Consider the following 19546-nt stretch of genomic DNA (forward strand, 5'->3'; position numbering starts at 1 on the left):
ATCTCGTTACGGATGGTTGTGAGCCACCATGTGGTTGCTGGGATTTGAACTCTGGACCTTCGGAAGAGCAGTCGGGTGCTCTTACCCACTAAGCCATCTCACCAGCCCCAGTTGTAGTCATTCTTAACTGCCATCTCTCTAGCTCCCCACAGGATCCTGGGACAGACTTTTAGGAACTTTTAGAAATGTAGAAATTACCCAGCTCCATTTGAGACTTAAATAATCAACCTGCCCATAAAGTTAGGTTTTGCTCTAAACAAAACCAACCAAAAGCGTTTGGTTTTGTACTTAAAAACAGGGCTGTAAAGATGCATAAGTGTCTCAGAAGTTAAAGAATACTATCTTCTCTTCCATAGGACCCAGGTTCAATCCCTAGTACCCACATAGAGGCTCACAATCATCTGTTATTCCAGTCTCAAGGGATCTAATGTATTCTTCTGGCTTCTGTAGGCTCCTACACGCAGACAAAACATCCATAATGCAAAATAAACAACAGGTGGGACATGGTGGTGTACGCCTTTAATCCCAGCACTTGGGGGCAGAGGCACCTGTGAGTTCACAGGCCAGCCTCATCAACATAGTTTCCAGACAGCCAAGTCTATGCAGAGACCCCTTGTCTGGAAAAACCAATAAACAAAACAGAAATTTACCTTCCCTCCCTTTTAAACTAGTGGTCAGCTAAGTGCTTAGATTACAGAGATGAGATGTTATTTTTTAACACATTTTAAGTGATTGCTTTAGCCTGGCAGTGGCGGTGCATGCCTTTAATCCCAGCACTCGGGAGGCAGAGGCAGGCAGATTTCTGAGTTCAGGCCAGCCTGGTCTACAGAATGAGTTCCAGGACAGCCAGGGCTACAGAGAAACCCTGTCTGGAGAAAAACAAAACAAAACAAAAAACAACCAATCAAACAAAAAGTGATTGCTTTAAAAAAAGGAAAAAAAGGTTTTGCTGTGAATGACACAAAGCTCAAAATACCAAATGAATTTATACCAACCCCCCAAAATATCCAAAAGCCTGCCAATTTGGCACAGTCACACACACATGTAATTCTAGTATGCAGGAGGCTGAGGCAGGCAGAAGATCTTGAGTTCAAACCTGGCCTGGTCTATACAGTAAGGACGTACACCAACATAAAGACCAAAGCTTAATCCCATGTAATGCCCTGCTCTCTGCTCTCATGGCTGGTGAGCTCATAAGATTAGATGTTTGTTAAATATACAAAGCTAGGCTGGTTCAACTTTGACAGTTTCCTAAAAGAAATTTAAAAAAACCAACCAAACAAACAAAAAAACCCTAACAACCAAGCCTCATGATGATAACTATCCAATTGAGATGTATGTTAGACTCACCAAGTTCCTTAGAATCTGTGCAGAGACAGGAATGGCAGTATATACCTATATTTCAGGGCCCTGCGCTCATGGCTTGACGTAGGTAAGTCATGAACTCATGACTAGTCAGTGCTATAGGAAACTATCTCAAAGAATTCGTTGTAACTGCCTAATTCTGTAGAGGTGAATTTTCTCTGTCCCATGTGAAGCAGAGGAAGACAATGCTGGTTTTCTTAAATGAGTTGGGTTATCTATTACATAACCTTGCTTTGTACTCAACTGCCTAGCAAAGTCATGTGTGTGTGTGTGTGTGTGTGTGGTTGAGACAGAGTCTCACTATGTAGCTCTGTCTGTCCTGGAATGCAATATGTACACCAGGCAGTCCTCAAGAGATCCCTCATGCCTCTGCCTCCCAAGGGCTGGAACAAAAGGTGTGTGCCACCTCACTGAAGATAACTTTATAATACTAAATCTTATTACTAGTCTTTAAATAGTCAGGTTTATGAATTATTCCTCATTATTACTGAATTATTGGAAAATGCTGTCCCTGTTACTAAGCAATTAGTTTTCATTTTAGGAAATATAAAATATTTCTTACAGAAGGCTTAAGGCAATTTTTTGTTAAGATTGTGTCATTTTTATCACTTGTATAATAGAGCTCATTCCAGAGGATGCTTCAGGACAGGAGCAATTTATGCTCTGTGCTATCGACAGCCCTGTTACCAAAACAGTGTTGAAAACGGTGCCCTTGGGGTTGGTGAGATGGCTCAGCACGTAAGAGTACTGAGTTTAAATCCCAGCATTATGGATGGCTCACAACCATCCATAATGAGATCTGACACCCTCTTCTGGTGTGTCTGAAGACAGCTACAATGTACTTACATATAATAATAAATAAATCTTTAAAAAAAAAAAATGGGGAGAAAGGAGAGTGAACACCCATACCCGGAGACCACCCAGGGCTCTGCATGCTGATCAGAAATGTTGAAAAGGGCCAGAGCAAGCAGAGGTACTGAGTTCAATTCCCAGAAGCCACAAGATGGCTCACAACCATCTGTACAGCTACAGTGTACTCATTCATAAACATAAAATAAATAAATCTTAACAAACCCAGTGCCCTTGAATAAATAAGCCCCTAGGACATACATCAAAGCCACTGCCAAATCCTAAATTCAGAGACTATTTTTCTATTATAGCTTAATTCACATTTGTAAAATTCAGATTAATTCAGAAAATTTAAAACCACTGATGTTCCCTTACTGTAAGATTAAGTATAGCTTTACTACTTTTTGTTTCCATTCATCAGAATTAATTTCCTGGTATTAAAAGTAATATAGAGAGCCAGGCGTAGTGTCACACGCCTTTAATCCCGGCACTCAGGAGGCAGAGGCAGGCGGATTTCTGAGTTCGAGGCCAGCCTGGTCTACAGAGTGAGTTCCAGGACAGCCAGGGCTACACAGAGAAAGCCTGTCTCAAAAAACCAAAAAAAAAGGAATGTAGAAATAATACATGATAGTAGTTGTTCTCTTACTTTTTGCCTAGTCAGTTTTATGACTCCACGTGTTCTAGATGGTTCAAAGGTTTACATAAGCCACCTGTAATATCCATACAAACTCTTACAAAAGTTATTAGCTCATAATTAAAATTTAATTTTTTTAACTTATTTTTACTTTTACACATACGTGTATCTGGCTCTCAAAGCACTATTACTGTGTCTAACATCTTAGAATAAGTAAACCCAGGAGAGTCAAGCAAGCTGTTGCTAGGGAACAGTGAAAGACAAGGAACAGTTGCTAGAAAAGATAACTTTCCCCGAATGGATCAATGTCTGGAATTAACGTTGGTTACAGAACTCTGTAGTGGAAGAGAAGGTTGTATGGCATGTCAACCATCTCAACTAAGATGCTAAAAAGACTGACCTGAGCCACCAACAAATTGAAATTGACTTATGTACATACCATATATATGTTTATCATGTAATTACTTTAGAAACTACAGTGAGTAATTTTCCTCAACTAGAAAAGTTGAATAGGACATATTTAGAGCAGCTGGTGGCTTTTAACCAAAATTTTGTAAGATTGTAAAATATCCTCTCACTTAAGTGCCTATTCCTGAACACATTTACTAGCTGTTCTGCAGAGCAAATCCTAGGATAAAGATGTGATTTCATGTTTTGGTCAGCATTACAGAATACTAGGACATGTCTAGAAAGAAAGGGGTACAAGAGGCTTAAAAATATATCTATGTAAAATCTACTTCTCTCTGTTCTGTACCTCTTAGAACGATCAAAATCCAAGCGAGCACATGGGTACTAGGCCAAAGCTCTGCCCAAGCTTTCCACGATTGATGTGCAGAAGTGGCTAACTAGCAGGGTGTCAGCACTGGCCATGAAGGATTCAGAAATAGGCCAAACGAACTTAGTCGTGAACGTAGGGAATGACTACTAACTATATTCAAATTGTAAAGTTCATCTCTTTTACTTTTTAATAGTCAACTTAGTTTTTTGAATATTTAACTTGCCTATTTTTTAAATATTTAAAAATGACTTTAATTGGGGCTGGTGAGATGGCTCAGCGGTTAAGAGCACTGACTGCTCTTCCAAAGGTCTCGAGTTCAAATCCCAACAAGCACATGGTGACTCACAACCATCCATAAAGAGATCTGACGCCCTCTTCATGTGTCTGAAGACAACTACAGTGTACTTACATATAATAAATGAATAAATAAATAAATCTAAAAAAAAAAAAAGACTTTAATCTCAACATCCAGGAGGCAGACGCTGGTGAATCTCTGAGTTCAAGGCCAGCCTGTCTACTGAGACACCCTATCTCTAAAAACAAATGAAACAACTGCAGTAGCAAAACAAAAACAAACAAACAAACAAAACCCAACAATATATATACATATATAAAAGAAAATGGAGGTGGCTAGAGAGATGGCTCAGTCGTTAAGGGCATTTGTTGCTCTTCAATTCCCAGCACCTACATGGCAGCTCACGTCTGTAACTAAAGTTTCAGTGGCTCCAATTCTTCACACGGACACAAACACGCAGACCAAGCACAGGACAAACCAACAAGCAATAAAATTAAGAGGGGGGAGGGGGAGGAAGGGAAGGAGGAATATAGAGTGGAAAGGGACAAAATAGAGACCCACTTGTCACAAAATTTTATTTTTAAATATATGAAAAGTGTATTTTAAAATATAATTTTTTAAAAACAAAAACAAACAAACAAACAAACAAACAAAAACAGGGCTAGAGAAATGGCTCAGTGGATAAGAGCACTGACTTTTCTTCAGGTAGACCAAAGTTCAAATCCCAGAGCCCACATGTCAGTTTTCTCCAGTTCCAAGGAATCCAATGCCCTCTTTTGGATTCCGAAGGCACCAGGCATATGCGCAGTGCACGGACAGTCCTGAGCAGGCAAATAACTCATAGGCATAAAATTGAAAAACAAAAAAAATCTAAACACAAAAAGTTAAATATAATCTGAACCTTGAGAAAAGAATGTTAAATACATAATCTAGGAATAAATAAAACTGAACTCAACTCACCAGCGATTTCCACTATATCACCAGGAACTATGTCTTTAGCTTTAATTCGTTGCACACTCTTTCTGTCCTGTCGATACACTTTGCCCATTTCAGGCTCATATTCCTTGAGAGCTTCTATTGCATTTTCAGCATTTCTTTCCTGTATAAAGAAAAGTCAAGTATGGTAAACCAGCATGTCTGGTTTAAATATTTCTAGATTAGAAATTAAAATTTATAATCTTAATATTAAAAAGCACGTTAAGCCAGACATGGTGGCGCATGCCTTTAATCCCAGCACTTGGGAGGCAGAGGCAGGTGGATTTCTGAGTTTGAGACCAGCCTGGTTTACAGAGTGAGTTCCAGGACAGCCAGGGCTACATAGAGAAACCCTATCTCGAAGAAAAAAAATTTTTTGTTATTTACTTATTTGTTTATTTTATATATGAATGCTCTGTCTTTACAGATACCAGAAGAGTTCACCAGATTCCATTACAGATGGTTGTGAGTCACCCACATGGGTGCTGGGATTTGAACTCAGGACCTCTAGAAGAGCAGCAAGTGCTCTTAACCACTGAGCTATCTCTCAGCCCCAACAATTGGTATTTTAATACAAAATTTATACAGTAAAAAGCTAGGCTAAACAAGGTGATATATACCTTAAATTTAACCCAGTATAGGAGGCAGAGGCAATCGGTCCTCTGTGAGTCCAGGCCTGCCAGAATTACCTAGTAAAACCCTGTCTCAAAAATAAAATAAATATGATGGGGCAATGCATACCTGTAATCCCTGCAGTTTGAAATTTAAGGCAGGAGAATGGTGAGTTGGAGGCCACCCTGAGCTACATTATGATCTACTTCCTCAAAAACAAAACACAACACATTAGAATTCGAGGCAGTGTGGTCTACAGAGTGAGTTTCAGGACAGCCAAGACTACACAGAGAAACCCTGTATTGAAGAACCAAAAAAAAAAAAAAAGGTATGTCTGGCCACCATCCTGCCTCAAAATCTGTAACATGGGAAGACAAGGGGTGGGGAGTATTATAACAGAGGCCAACCAGGACAGCCAGGGCTACACAGAGAAACCCTGTCTCAAAAAACCAAAACCAAAGTAAGGACACCAAAAACCTGAAGGGGCCGGAAACCGACTTGGAAATGAACTTGAAACATTACTCTAGGTGTCTTGTCAAACTCTAAACAAAAGGCAAAACATGTTGACATTTTTGAGGTAGATCCTGTAGATCAATTTTGAAGGATGCAATTTCTGTTCTCTAGTAAATAAGCTTTCAGCCCGTGTGCAGGCGAAGTCTGTGTAATGGAGAAAATTGAAAACAATTTAGGTTTTAAGAATTCTTATAGCCTCCTCCGTACTCCACAATCTGAGGAAATTAAAAGACATTTTCATGAAGTTTGTCTTCAAAATCATCATGAAATATAAAGGTTGATTATATTTCTCACATTCTTTGGTTTTCTGAAGCTTTCCATTATCAACTTTCTTTTTTGAAAACGGGGTCTTACTATTGTTGTCCAGTATAGTCTAAAAAGATCCTGCCTCAAAGTCAGTGCTATATACAAGGGAAGACCTAGCATACCCAGCTTCTCACCCACATTCTTTCCTGTTTGCTTTCTCATTCAGCTTCCTCCTTCCCTTACAACACCGCCCCCCCCCCTCCTTTTTTTTTTGGAGACATGGTTGCTCATTGTAGCCCTGGCTGTTCTAGACCTTGTTCTGTAGACCAGGCTGGCCTCAAGCTCACAGAGATCACCAGCCTCTGCTTCTCAAGTACTGGGTAGGATTAAAGGCCTGCAGTACCACCTTGGTTTATGTAGTTTCAGGACAGCCAGGGTCATGTAAATAGACCTTGTCTTAAAAACAAAAACAAACAATGGGCTGGAGAGATGGCCCAGTGGTTAAGAGCACTGCTCTTCCAGAGGTCCTGAGTTCAATTCCCAGCAACCACATGGTGGCTCACAACCATCTGTAATGGGATCTGACTCCCTCTTCTGCTGTGTCTGAAGACAGTGACAGTGCACTTACATGAAATAAATCTTTAAAAGAAAGAAAGAAGACTGTGGCCGCTGTAGGGATGGATGGTCTGCTTACCTGCCACACCCCCACAATCGCATTGGCTACCAAGATAAGCAGGATTACAAAAGGCTCTACAAAGGCTGTGATCGTTTCTTCCCCTTCCTCGAACCAAGCCAAAACCTGAAAGGAAAAATTGTACATGTTAGACTTGCTTATGTGCTTTTACACTTAGCTATTTTCATAATAAAAGGATAAAACATTACATAAGTTATTATAGAAAAAAAAAACAACCCGTGTCCTTACATCTTAAATATAAGGCAAAATATAATAGCAGAAACAATTGGTTTATATCCTTTTCTTACCTTAGTTAAGATTACTTAACAACTCTTATTAAGAGTTAGTTTTTTTTTCTTTACGTTTGTTTGTTTTGGTGGAAAGAACGAATCTCATTCACTTCATAGGTAACATTTCAAATAAATGAAACTTAAAATTCCCGATTTTATTACAGTAAAAGGTGACCGGGTAAACACCTATACCCACACCAGGGCCTGAAGAGATGACTCAGGTTAAGAACACTGGCTGCTCGTACAGAGGACCAGGTTTCATCCCCAGCAGTCGTCTGTAACTCAGGTAGTAGAGGGTAGAGGGGAGTAGGTGTGGTCTTAAAGCCCCCTTCTGGCCTCCAAAGCTCTGAACACATGTGGTATACAAATATACATGTAGGCAAACACCCAATTAATAAAAAAATTTCTTAAAAATTTACATCAATTCATAAACATACATGGCATGAATTTACAGTTTAAAAGACAAACAAAAAAGTAGCCAGGCATGATGGTGCACGCCTTTAATCCCAGCACTTGGAAAGCAGAGGCCAGAGACCAGCATGGTCTGCAACCTGAAAAACCCCATCTCAAAAAACAAAACAAACCACCCAAACAAGCAAACATTTGGAGAAAAAAATTTGACCATTTATTCAAATTCAATGTAGAACCTAATTTCTACCTTCTCAGGGGTAGTGAGGGTCACATCAGAATCACAAGCTTGTTCTGAGACGAGAAATGTATTTTTTAAAGCAATTTACCACAGCACCTAGTATTGCAATACAGCACTTCAGAAATTATATAAATTCCCCTCCAAATAAATAAAATAAACTGGGCTGGGGAAGTGGCATATTATGTAAAAGTGTCTGCTGCCTAGACTATCAGTCTAGAAATTCAATCACACAGTAACAGGCAAACTATTCCAAAAAGGTATGTGAATGCTACACACACACCACTTTTTTTTTAAAACTCCAATCTTCCTAGTGCTGTGACCCTTTAATATGTGGTGACCACCAACCATAAGATTATTTTCATTGCTACTTCATGACTGTAATTTTGCTTCTGTTATGAACTGTAATGTAAATACCTGTGTTTTCTGGTGATCTTAGATGACCCCTGTAAAAGGACCATTAAACGCCCCCAAAGGGGTCATGAGCACAGATTGGACTTGCTGATCTGAGTTCAAAGTTAACCAGGAGGGCAAGTGCCATGGATGAGTAGGTAAAGGCACTTGCTATGCAAGTCTGATGATCTGGGTTCAAGTTTCACACTCACAATGCAAGGATCTGATAATCGACTTCTCAAAGTTGTCCTCTGACCTCCATACAGAAATGCCCATGTCACATATGCACACAAGCTCCCTCCCACTTTCCAGGGCCAAGTCCTGACAAATGTCAGTGACAATTTTATCAGAAACCTGCCAACCTGAATGACTGAATCTGGGAGGTGGACCTTGCTTTACATGGGGGGTGGGGGTGGGGTGAGATGAGAGGCTATATGGCTTAAAATGTAAACATTTCATAATAAAGACCTTTTCTTTTTATTTTTTTAAAGGATTTATTTATTTTATTATATGTAAGTACACTGTAGCTGTCTTCTGACACTACTATCTGAAGAGGGTGTCAGATCTCATTACGGATGATTGTGAGCCACCATGTGGTTGCTGGGATTTGAACTCAGGACCTTTGGAAGACCAGTCAGTGCTCTTAACTGCTGAGCCATCTCACCAACCAAGACCTTTTCTTTAAAAGATTATCTAGGAGCTAGCAAGATGACTGATCAGGTAAAGGCACTTACTCTACAAGCTCGACAAGCTTTGATTCAATCCCTGGAACCCACATAAAAGTGGGAGGAGAGAACCAATTCCATTAAGTTATTTGACCTTTGTATATACCACCCCTCCCCACCACCCCCAAAAGCCATTTAATCCTAGATCTTAGGAGGCAATGGCCAGTGGATCCGAGTTCGAAGCCAGCCTGGTCTATAAGGTGAGTTCCAGGACATAATAAAGAGACCCTGTCTCCAAACAAACATGTGTGTATAAACACACACACAGACACAGACACATCCTGTGTTATAAGTAAAATAAAGTTAAAATAATGAGCCCACATAGCACTTATTCTCTAAGGTTTTTTAAAAAACAAAACAAAAAACCCACAAATAACAAATTACCAAAAGGTAATTAAAACTCTAAAGAGGAATAACATTGAACTAGCAAAGAATCATATCAAAGAAAAAGTATACCGGCTCTGACACATATCAATTACCGTTGACAAGTAGGGCAAGAGGAAACCAGAATGAATGTAATAAACACTACTGCAAGCTTTCAACAGGGCATTCCTAGTATTAAGGCCAGGATCTCCGCCAAAATGAAAACTTCTCTAGGAAGTTATAAATTTTGATAGATGCAGGATCACAGCTGCTGATACAGCCTTCCAAACATTTGCCAAGGAGAACATATCAGAGTAAGAAATTTAATTAGCTCTTAAAGAAGAAAAATTGCTCAACTTCATGAGTGACAGGGCCTTTTCCAAAAGGTCAGTGAGGCATTAGTGACTCTAAGATAAGCTTCACACCTTGTTAAAGTGGGTATGAATTTCCTTCTTGGCAGCCAATCCTGAGGACAACTTAGGCCACCGTCCCTTACCAGCTGGAGTGAAGGAATAGGGTGAGCAGTGTCAGAATTACTAGAGGAACACAAACCTTTAGCAGTCAAGAGATGTACATTGTTCTCTTGCCTAATAGTTATCAAATGCAAGAATCCTAATTTAACCAGTATAGTAACTTTGCCTTCCATGTGTCCTGTTGAATAGAAAACACAGGCTACCCACACTCAAAGGCTCTATAGATATACTAATTATTGTTGGGTGAGAAACTAGTGGCCAAATCTGCTCTAAGAATGGCATTCAAACCTATTTAAAGTTTAAGGAGCATCCATTCAGAGCTGGTAAGACAGTGCAATAGCTAGAGACAGAGACCTTGCTTAACATATGCCAGGCCGTGAGTCAGTCTCCAGCACAAGAGGTGACGGGTTTCCACAGCAGTTTCTTGAATACTTTATTAAAACAAAAACAAAACCGAGGCTGAAGAGACAGCTCAGTGACTAAGAGCCCCTTGCTGTTCTTCCAGGGCTCCAGCTCAGCTTGTAATTCCAGCTTCAGGGGACCAGGAGTCCTCTTCCTTCTCCTAGAGGCCCACACACATGTGACATATAGTCACACAAACATGCACAGAGATGCAAATAACCTAAAAGGTTCTTAAAGATAAAGTCTAGGGCTGGAGAGATGGCTCAGTGGTTAAGAGCACTGACTGTTCTTCCAGGGGTTCTGAGTTCAATTCCCAGCAACCACATGGTGGCTCACAACCATCTGTAATGGGCCTCCTCTAGTATGTCTGAAGACAGCGACAGTGTACCCATATACATGAAATAAATAAATCTTAAAAAAAAAAAAAAGATAAAGTCTATTGTAAAATAATAAATAACCCAAAAACTCAAATCCTATACCTCAAATTGAAGATCAATCACATTTAACTGACAAAAACAAATCTATGCTCAGATTGTGTTTTTTGGTGTCTCATGGTTTGCTCTACTGATTAAAAAAAATCCTATCAGGTTATAAAAATGAAAACAGTCCTGACAAATGACTGATGGGAGAAGGTGTAAGGAAAACTACACAGGCGCTCTCTTAGGGTTTGGTCAGTTTAGTTATAACTATGGGTTTTCCTAAGTTAAACAAAATAGATTTACACAAAAGGGGGAATATATCTAGAAAAATTTCTTTGAGACTACATTGAACATCAAGGATTCTCTTTATACTGCCTTCGTTTACAGCTGCATCCCTAGGGGCTCAGAAGATGCTCTGGTGAACCGACGATGCTCAGTGTGTAATACCGACAAGTGGGGAGACAATGAAACAAGTGCTCACAGAGCTAAGTAAAAAGCCCCAAGCCAGAGTCTGTGAGTAAAGAAGACAACCAACGCTTCACCAGTAACTGAAGGAAAGGAACAAAGTGTAGTTCTAGGTAAAGACAGGGTTTCCTCTTCTCTCTCAACTCTGTATTGTTACAGTAACAGTGCCTTTCCCCTGAATTCAAACTTGCCAGCCCCATTCTAAGCCATCCCATTTTAAGCTGAAGCAGTGTAGGATGGAGCTCTTTCTACTGACATTCATTTATAGGGCAATCTCTGCATTAGTGTGTAACTTAGTGGTAGAACACTTTCCTAAAAGATGTGAAGGTCTTGGGTTCCATCCAAACACGCAAGAAATGGCACTATGGTACTAATAATGCCCATAATTTCTTTAAGTTTGTGTGTGTACCTGAGAATATGTATATGCACATCACGTGTGCTGGTATCTACAGAATCCAAAAAGGTGTCAGACCACCCCAGAATTGGTGTTACAGATGGCTTGAGCTGCCTGATAAAGGTTCTGGGAACTAAATCCACATCGTCTACACGTGCAGCAAGTACTCTCGACCACTAAGCCCTCTCTCCAGACCCCTCTCTATCCTGTTTTTGCTGGACAGGCTGACCTCCAACTTGAATCTTCCTACATTAGCTTTCTCAAGACTGGTATTACAAGTGTATGTCACCACACTTAACCTGGCACTACTGACTTCTAACAGGAATATTGAATAAAGCAAATTTTGTTCTAACGAAAAGGGCCGTGTTCTGCTATACACACGGGAGAGAGGCGCATCACTCACAGTATGACAGGATTGTGGCGTACCCCTATAGTAGGGAAAGTGAGGAAAACATTAATGCTTCACCTTCAAACCACCCTTTAAATTGTATTTTCAGAAAATTTAAAAATTTCAACCACCACAAATTTGCTTCCTGAAGATCATTGAAACCAGCAAAGTAAAACTAGATAGCATATTTTATCAATGTCTCGAAATCCTAGAAGCAAATTCATTCCTATATTCAAGGTACTGAAGATACATACGACCCAGTAGTGGCAAGAGGATCTCTTATGTTCAAGGCCAACATAGTCTATATAGTCCTGGTCTCCAGGATAGCCAAAACGACAAAGACAGACCCTGTCTCAGAAACACAACAAAAAAGTATTTTAAAATCAACCTGAGTAGTGTAAAGAAACCTGTGCAGACTCTCATCATCGGTACCCCACTACTTTCTAGACCGGTGAGCTAATGCCAACATGGCCCTAGTGATCCTCCCCACTCCTTCAGATCTTTCCTCAAAGGTCATCGTGTGAGCTTACACAACTAGCCATTGAAAGCCTGCACACTCCTATTCCCTACAGCCAATTCCTCTATCACAGCCCATTTGCTTTATTCTCTCAAAAGTACCATTCCAGGCAACAGACCCTGATATCCCCAGTGTGTGTGTCAGGTGTTCAATTGGGGGAGGGAGGAGGGAGCAGGCGTCCCAGTTAGGCAGAATACTGAAAGTCACTAATCTAAGAGAATGGAGACCCAGTGAAGCAAAACAGAAACAGTGAATGGTGTCAAACTAACCCATGTGCAGAGGGAGATGCATTTTGCAGAGATAGTCTTATGTATTGCAGGATAACCTCAAACTCATTGCATATTCAAGGATGGCCTTGAACTACTAACTCACCTACTTAGCTACCAAACACTAATTACAATTATAGCATGCACTACCATATTTGAATTGACCTTTTTAAAAGAAACAATTTTGGTGGAAACTAAAAATTAAACTGTCCCCATGGGCCACAAGGGTAAAACATTAATGCAGGTTTTTGGTTTTTTTTTTTTTTTTGGCCAGGGCAAAACATTAACTGTAGTTAACAGTTTACTAATCTGATATTTGAAATAAATCATTAATATCTTTCTAACCTGAGGAGAATCTGATGATTTATGAGAACTGCCTACACTTCTACAAAAGAACCTGAGTATACAACTGCGATTTTCCTATTATGCCAGTAAGAATATACTGACTACCACAAATAAGTCAGTGTTCTTATTTGGAAGCTATAAAAATAAATAAGCTGGAGTTCGTGGCACAAGCCTGTACTCCTGGCGTCTAAAAGGCTAAGTAAGGCAAGAGGAACAAGTGCCACTGGGCTGTACATAGTGCGCTTGAGACTAGTCTAAGATACAGTAAGATGCTGGTGGCCCATGTCTTTAATCCCAGCACTTGGGAAGCAGAAGTCAGTCTGGTCAACAGAGTGAGTTCAAGGACAGCCAAGACTACACAGAGAAACCCTGTCTCAAAAAACAAAAACAAAATCAAAACAAAACAAAAAGGACTGAAAGATGGCTAGGCAGGCAGTATTTACTATAGGTTTAAGCCCCGGAGTTTAGACCTCAGGTATTCACATAAAGGCCAGCAAGCCATGGCAGCCTGGCTGTAATTGCAGCATTCAGGAGGCAGAGGCAAGCTGGCTACCTAAACTAGCTGAATCAGCGAGCTCTGGGTTTAATCCAGCAACCCTGCCTCGGTATTTTAGATGAGAATTATTAAGCAAGGCACCTGATGTCAACTTCTGGCCTCTGCACACACATTCACACACAAGTACACCCACATACCTGAAAACAAGTATACCCATACATTGCACATACATATATAGGCAGTAATAGAAATAAAAAGAAAATAAGGAAAGAACAGACAAGTACCATAGAGCACTACCAACCCTCCATGAAGACCATCAGGAAAACCCATCTTCTAGAGCACAGTTTTTCTCTTTTCCATTTTTTGTAGCTTTTAAGAGCAGTCTTATTCCAGCCCAGGCTGCACGGGTGCCTCGCCTTCCTGAACTTCTTCTTTTGAAGTTAAGCAACCTTGGAGTTTATCTTTAAAGGTTTTCATACAGATTTAAGCATGGACGCTAAAAGTTAGAGGTGGTATAGGCTTCAGAGCAACCTCTGAAGAGTCTCTAAATCTATCCACAATCTTGATCAAATAAACCAAAGCAAATGAAGTTAATTCTATAAAAAGCACTTCCTAAACACTTATTCTTTTCCATTTAACAACTCATATCATAAAAATGTAACAGTTCATTTCCTGAACGAGAATTCCAAGTAGTTATTGAAAATGAACTTATATTTCAACTACCAATAGACAATGTCTTCTATCACAAAAACTGCTAAGCACTTGAAATTTGAAAATTAGAAATAATAAATTCCTAATTACTCCAAAGTAAAATTTATCTATAATCATTAATTCTGCTTGATAAAAAGTCAAACTGTCCATGAACAATTTGAAACCTTCTGAAATCCAATAGAAAGTAACTTGGCACACATTTCACTTGTTCACTTCACATGTTCACTTGGCACATTTCTAAAACTGCTTCAAATAATATGAAAGGAACCTGTAAGAATGCATTTTGCCTACAGCTTGTATATATCATCTAGTTACTAATTCTAAGTCTTTGATGGCCTTAGTGAATGACACCATTTAATGCCAAAGCAAAGACTTCCAGAATGATGTAGCCTGCATAAATACAAACCTTAAACAACCCCACATATATAACTTATTTTAGCACATGGCAACACGCTCAAACTATAATCAACTCCATTTATCTTGTTTACAAATGAAACAACCACCTATTGGCCAAAATTTTAAAGAATTAATCACAAAAAGATATTATATATAAGAAGTACAGAGTAAATAACTCAGTAGTATGCGGAATGGTTTGCTATGGGAGTTTAATAAATTTTATTCAGTGAAAACCACAGGTGAGATTCTTAAGAACTAAACTAGTAATGGGTACGCAACACTTAGATAACATGACAAACCAAAGTTTCAGGATAAAATTCATGCACACAACTGCTCCTAAAAGTCCCCTTTGCTGCCAATTATTATTTTAAAATAGCTAAAAATTAATCTTTCCTTTACCTGAACTCAGTAAGTTCTCTAAACAATCCTCTATGCTAATGTTTTCATAGAGGCCATGACCACCCTGGGTCAGACTTATGTGTGAATACATAATTGAAACCATACAGTTATCAGTTTTGTGAAACCTAAGACAAGTACTGTATGATTTTCACTTCCTATCATAGTGTAAGAATACAATGTTCTAAGAATAAAAGTTGGCATGTGTTATGAAGGTTAAGAACATCTGCATACCACTATCACCATTTTAAAGAAACTATAAGGTCCACTGCCCAGGAAAAAAAAAATCCTGGAGTAAAATGTTAATAACCTAGAACTACCCTTGCTGTCCCCATTAGCTTTTCTTAGGCAGGTCTCTCTCTGCATTTCTCTAGTTTCTTAGCAACCACACTGGCTCAAGCACATACAGAACAAGAAAGAAAGAAAAAAACAAACAAAAACCCCACCTTCACCTTTATTCCCTCTTTAATATTTAGAACCAAGAATACTGAACTTTGTTCTCTTACTCTAGGAATCACTCAAGACAGGGGTCCAGGTTAGATGTCACCCTAAAGGTCAGTGACCAAATTTGGTCAACAGTGGTGCCATCACTGCCGTCATCATTCTTGTCACTGTCAGGAACAACTGTCACCTTGCCACCACCAGGAAGGCAAAGCAACTGGAATATTCCTTTTGTACGCTCTATTTACAGAGTGTCCAACATCATATTAGTGTGATCTTACAACATGATAACAAATGGAAGAACCCCAACAGAAAAGGACTTAGAGTGAGGAACTTTCTGATACTAAAAACTGGTGAGGCACAAGAATTCCAGAGACCCTGTGCTGTCAGGGGTCACTTCTCACTGCACTGTAAAGGCATCTATTACCTAAGCAAAACAGCTTCTATCATTTTTCCCCCTCTAATTCTTGGGTTATTTTGTTTGTTTTTATTTTTTTTAAACACGGAAACTCAATGGTCATTATTTATTTTCTGGTGTCCCAACGAAATTCTTTCAACTTTTATGGGGAGACAAAATAATTTTTAAAATACTTACGAAAGATATACATGCTGCCAACAGTAAAATTCTAACTAGTAAGTCTTCAAACTGCTCAATCACAAGTTCCAGCAAGGTTTTTCCTGTTAGAAAAGAAAAAAAAACAAACCAAAAAACCCCATTTGTCTCAATTATCCACATCAATCAGCCTGCACACATCATCTCTCCAAAATAACATGTTAATATTATTTACCTTCTTCAGCCGGCAATTCTAGAAGGCCGAAATTCGACAGGCAACGTGTCAGGAGGGAAACAGAAAGAAAAATGAAGATATTTTATTAGCGCTTTTGTTAAAAACTGCTAAATTCACCACCATCCTTGTCTGAAAGGCAGATGTAGGTATATGAACGTTCAACGATCTGTCTTCACTTTGATACCCCGAGAAAATTATGCAGCCCTGGTAATCAGTGGCCTCGGAACTACCCGTAAGCCCTCTCCGGCCTCCAGGACCATTTCATTTCAGCTGGGTCATCACTTCTGCCAGATGTGCAACTTTGGGGAGCACAAGAAACGGTCCGAGGGTTTCTCAACAACATCGACGCCTCATAAATCCGCGGGGGACTCAGCCCAGCCGCAGGAGCCTCCTCCTCCCTCCTTCCCTCCCTCTCTTCCCCCCACCACGGCTCGCTGAGCGCCGGCCGGGAAGGTCACCGGCTCGAGACCCCTAGAGGTCGGCGATGGCCCGGACCCGCGCGTGGACCGCCCGGCCTCTCGCAGCCGTCGGGCGCCGCGCCGAGCCGAGCCAAGCCCCACGAGGTGGAGCCGGGTCAGCCATCTTCCTTGGCGCTCGGGCCCGCGCCGCGCCGCTGCAGCCCCGGCGCCCCGCACCTACCGTTGGAGCCCCATCTCTCCTTGAGCTTCTTGACCTGCTCCAAGCTCAGCCCCGTGCTCTCGTTGACCCCGAAGTGGCCCAGCACCTCCTCCACGGTCTTTGTGTGAGCGTTCTCCATGGCTGCGGGGGCCCCGGCCGGCCTCGCCTCGCGTCCCCGCGGCCTCCTCGCCTACCGCCTCGCACTCGGGCCGCGGGCTCGTGCCACCGCGGGCGCCCGGGCGCGGACAGCTGTCCCCTCCTTTTTCTCCTCCTCCTCCTCCGCGGCGGCAGCGGCCGCTTCCGCCTGACCGGGCGCTGAATCACCCGAGCCCCCTCCCCCAGAAACCGCCGCACGCGGCCCGGCCTCGCCGAGCCCGCCCGAGGGGCTGCGAGCCTCCCGCCCCGCCGCGAGTGTGCGTCGCTTCAGCAGCTGCCAGCCGGCCGCGGGCAGCGCAGGCCCCGGGCGCTGCGCCGAGGAGACCGGGCGCAGCTGAGGAGGGGCGCCCGGCCGAACCCTCGGCGCGGGGAACCGCGAGGCAGGCGACGGGAGAGGAGCTGCGCGGCGCGCCGGCCCGAGCCCCTCAGCTCTGCACCCCCGACAGCGGCGGCGGAGGGAACTGCGGCGGAGGAGACGGGAGGTGGCGGCGTCGGGGACGGCTCCGCGGAGGCTGCTCTAATAGCATTTATCCGCCGCTGCCTCCCCTCTCGCCGCCGCCGCGGCATGTGGACGCCGCTCATTGGCCGAGAGAGCCCCCAGCGCGGCGCGGGCGGCGCGGCCCCGCCCCCTCCCCCGACGCCCTCCCGCGCGCGCGCGCCGCGCGCCCACGCCGCCGGCAGGCCCCGCCTCCTCCCGCGCGCCGCCCCCCAGGAACCCGGATCGAGGCCGCGCGCGGCGCCTGTGCGCGCGCACCGGGCCAGGGCCGCCTCCGCGTCCGCGCTGTGCTCGCTGCGCTGCGGCCACCGGGGCGGGCGGAGGGTGAGCCTGACTTTTCCGGGGCCACGGCTTTTCCTGTTTCGACCGCGCGCGGGGATAGAGCGTGGAGCTCACGGGTGGGCGCTCTGTGCTGGTTGCCCTGCCGCTGAGGTTGGGGACTGGCTGGGACCGCGCGTTGGCAGGGAGGCTCGGGAACGCCGGGGGGCCGAGGCGCGCTCGCACTGGTGTCCTTGGCTTGCCTCCGCGTCCTGGGCAGCGCGAGCCGCGCTCTGCATCCTAATGTCTCCTTCAGAGCCCCCCTCAGCCACCAAGGGGAGGAATTCCGCAGTTCCCTTCCCACACAGCCAAAAGCGCTCATCTGTCGCCTCGGGAACACCGCATCCCACACCCCCAGCCGAAAGCCTCATCTCCATCGCACGCCAACACCAGCCCTTCCTTTCCCTGCGGGTTCTGTGCCCCGACAGGGAATCCCACTTTTGGGGGAGGAAGGAGGAAGTTTTATTTCGTTTTTAGTAACTCACACAGCCTTTGACACACGTCTGCATAGAAGTCACAGGTTATGCTGTAGCAGCTATGCTAGGTGGCTTGGCTTTGGCTTCCAAATGATGGCTGCTATATAAGACTTCCACTTCCCCCAATGCGAGAGAAGGAGCCTTCAATCCCAAATCTATTCTTAAACCACAGATCATCTGTTGTTTCCGTGAGGTCTGTACAGAGCCTAGCATGCAAGGTAATTTTGCCAATATAAAGAGGGGCCATACGGAGCCCGCCTGTGATCTCACGCACAGAAGTGGAAGCCACGGGATCAAGAGTTCAAGGTCATGGACAGACACTGAAGGAGTTTAGAAGCAGTCTTCCACGTTGGACCTTGTCTCAAACATACAAAATAAAATTAAAAAGCAGAGGAATGTGGGAAGCCATACTTAACAGGGAGGAGGCCCTTTGCATTGAATTCGCAAATATTTTCACAAAAAGCGGCTTCATGAAGGGCATAGATTGCTAAATAAAGCATTTCGTCTTCTTGAGTGTTTAGCAACGCCACCCCCCCCCCATCACTTGAGACGTCCCACAAGGCTCCGCCTAAAGACTTAAGATAGATTCCTTCAGCAGATGCAAATCATGGTGCTTTACCCGACTGAAAAAAAAAATCAAGTACGTCACTTCATTTAATTATTTCCAAGGAGTGGAGGCTGGCACGCAGTTCTGATTGATACTTGGAACAGGACCAACAGAACCCTACACGAAACAAACAAACAAAAATTCTAGTGTATAGCAATGCACTCCCTAGAAGCAAGGTGGAAACTGGTTAGGTCACAGCCTCTTCTGGAGGATCAGGTGACTGCCTGCGAGGTGGGGGTGAGGGGGTGGGAGGGATGGAGAGCTGGTGGGTCTCCCTCCTAGCTGGATTCCAGTTCTGTCACACCTACAGCAAGGGGCACTGAGAGTGGAAGGTCATGGCCTCTCTTAGTTTGTCTGAGATGCTAACTGGGTTTGGCTTTTCTTCTATAGTCCCCTCCTTCAGGGGATGGAGGTGTACCATACAACACGGGTTCCCAGTTTTTCCCTCAGGCCATCTTCCTCCTTGTCCCGTCCCCTCCTGAAAGATGTTTGGTGTTTTTTTGTTTTTTTTTCCAGAGCTGAGGACCGAACCCAGGGCCTTGAGCTTGCTAGGCAAGCACTCTACCACTGAGCTAAATCCCTGAGCCCCAGAAAGATGCTTTTATTATCTAAAGCCGCTCC

General features: G+C 43.0%; 1 protein-coding gene across 2 annotated transcripts in view; it reads right to left on the reverse strand.

The window, feature by feature from the left end:
• The window catches only part of Atp2a2 (ATPase sarcoplasmic/endoplasmic reticulum Ca2+ transporting 2), a 48427-nt gene extending 30885 nt beyond the window's left edge, over positions 1 to 17542 (reverse strand). For both annotated transcript variants that reach the window (XR_002378000.2, XM_029477834.1), the window contains exons 1-5: positions 16894 to 17542; positions 16255 to 16272; positions 16062 to 16144; positions 6962 to 7066; positions 4882 to 5020 (exon numbers count right to left, since the gene is read on the reverse strand). Coding sequence is in view for 1 of the 2 variants with exons in the window: in XM_029477834.1 (XP_029333694.1) it covers positions 4882 to 5020; positions 6962 to 7066; positions 16062 to 16144; positions 16255 to 16272; positions 16894 to 17011 (463 nt within the window). In the remaining variant the exon portion in view is untranslated. The remainder of the gene's footprint in view (positions 1 to 4881; positions 5021 to 6961; positions 7067 to 16061; positions 16145 to 16254; positions 16273 to 16893) is intronic.
• Between the last annotated feature and the right edge of the window lie 2004 nt (positions 17543 to 19546).

This window comes from Mus caroli, chromosome 5 (assembly GCF_900094665.2).
Source record: "Mus caroli chromosome 5, CAROLI_EIJ_v1.1, whole genome shotgun sequence".
NCBI lineage: Eukaryota > Metazoa > Chordata > Mammalia > Rodentia > Muridae > Mus > Mus caroli.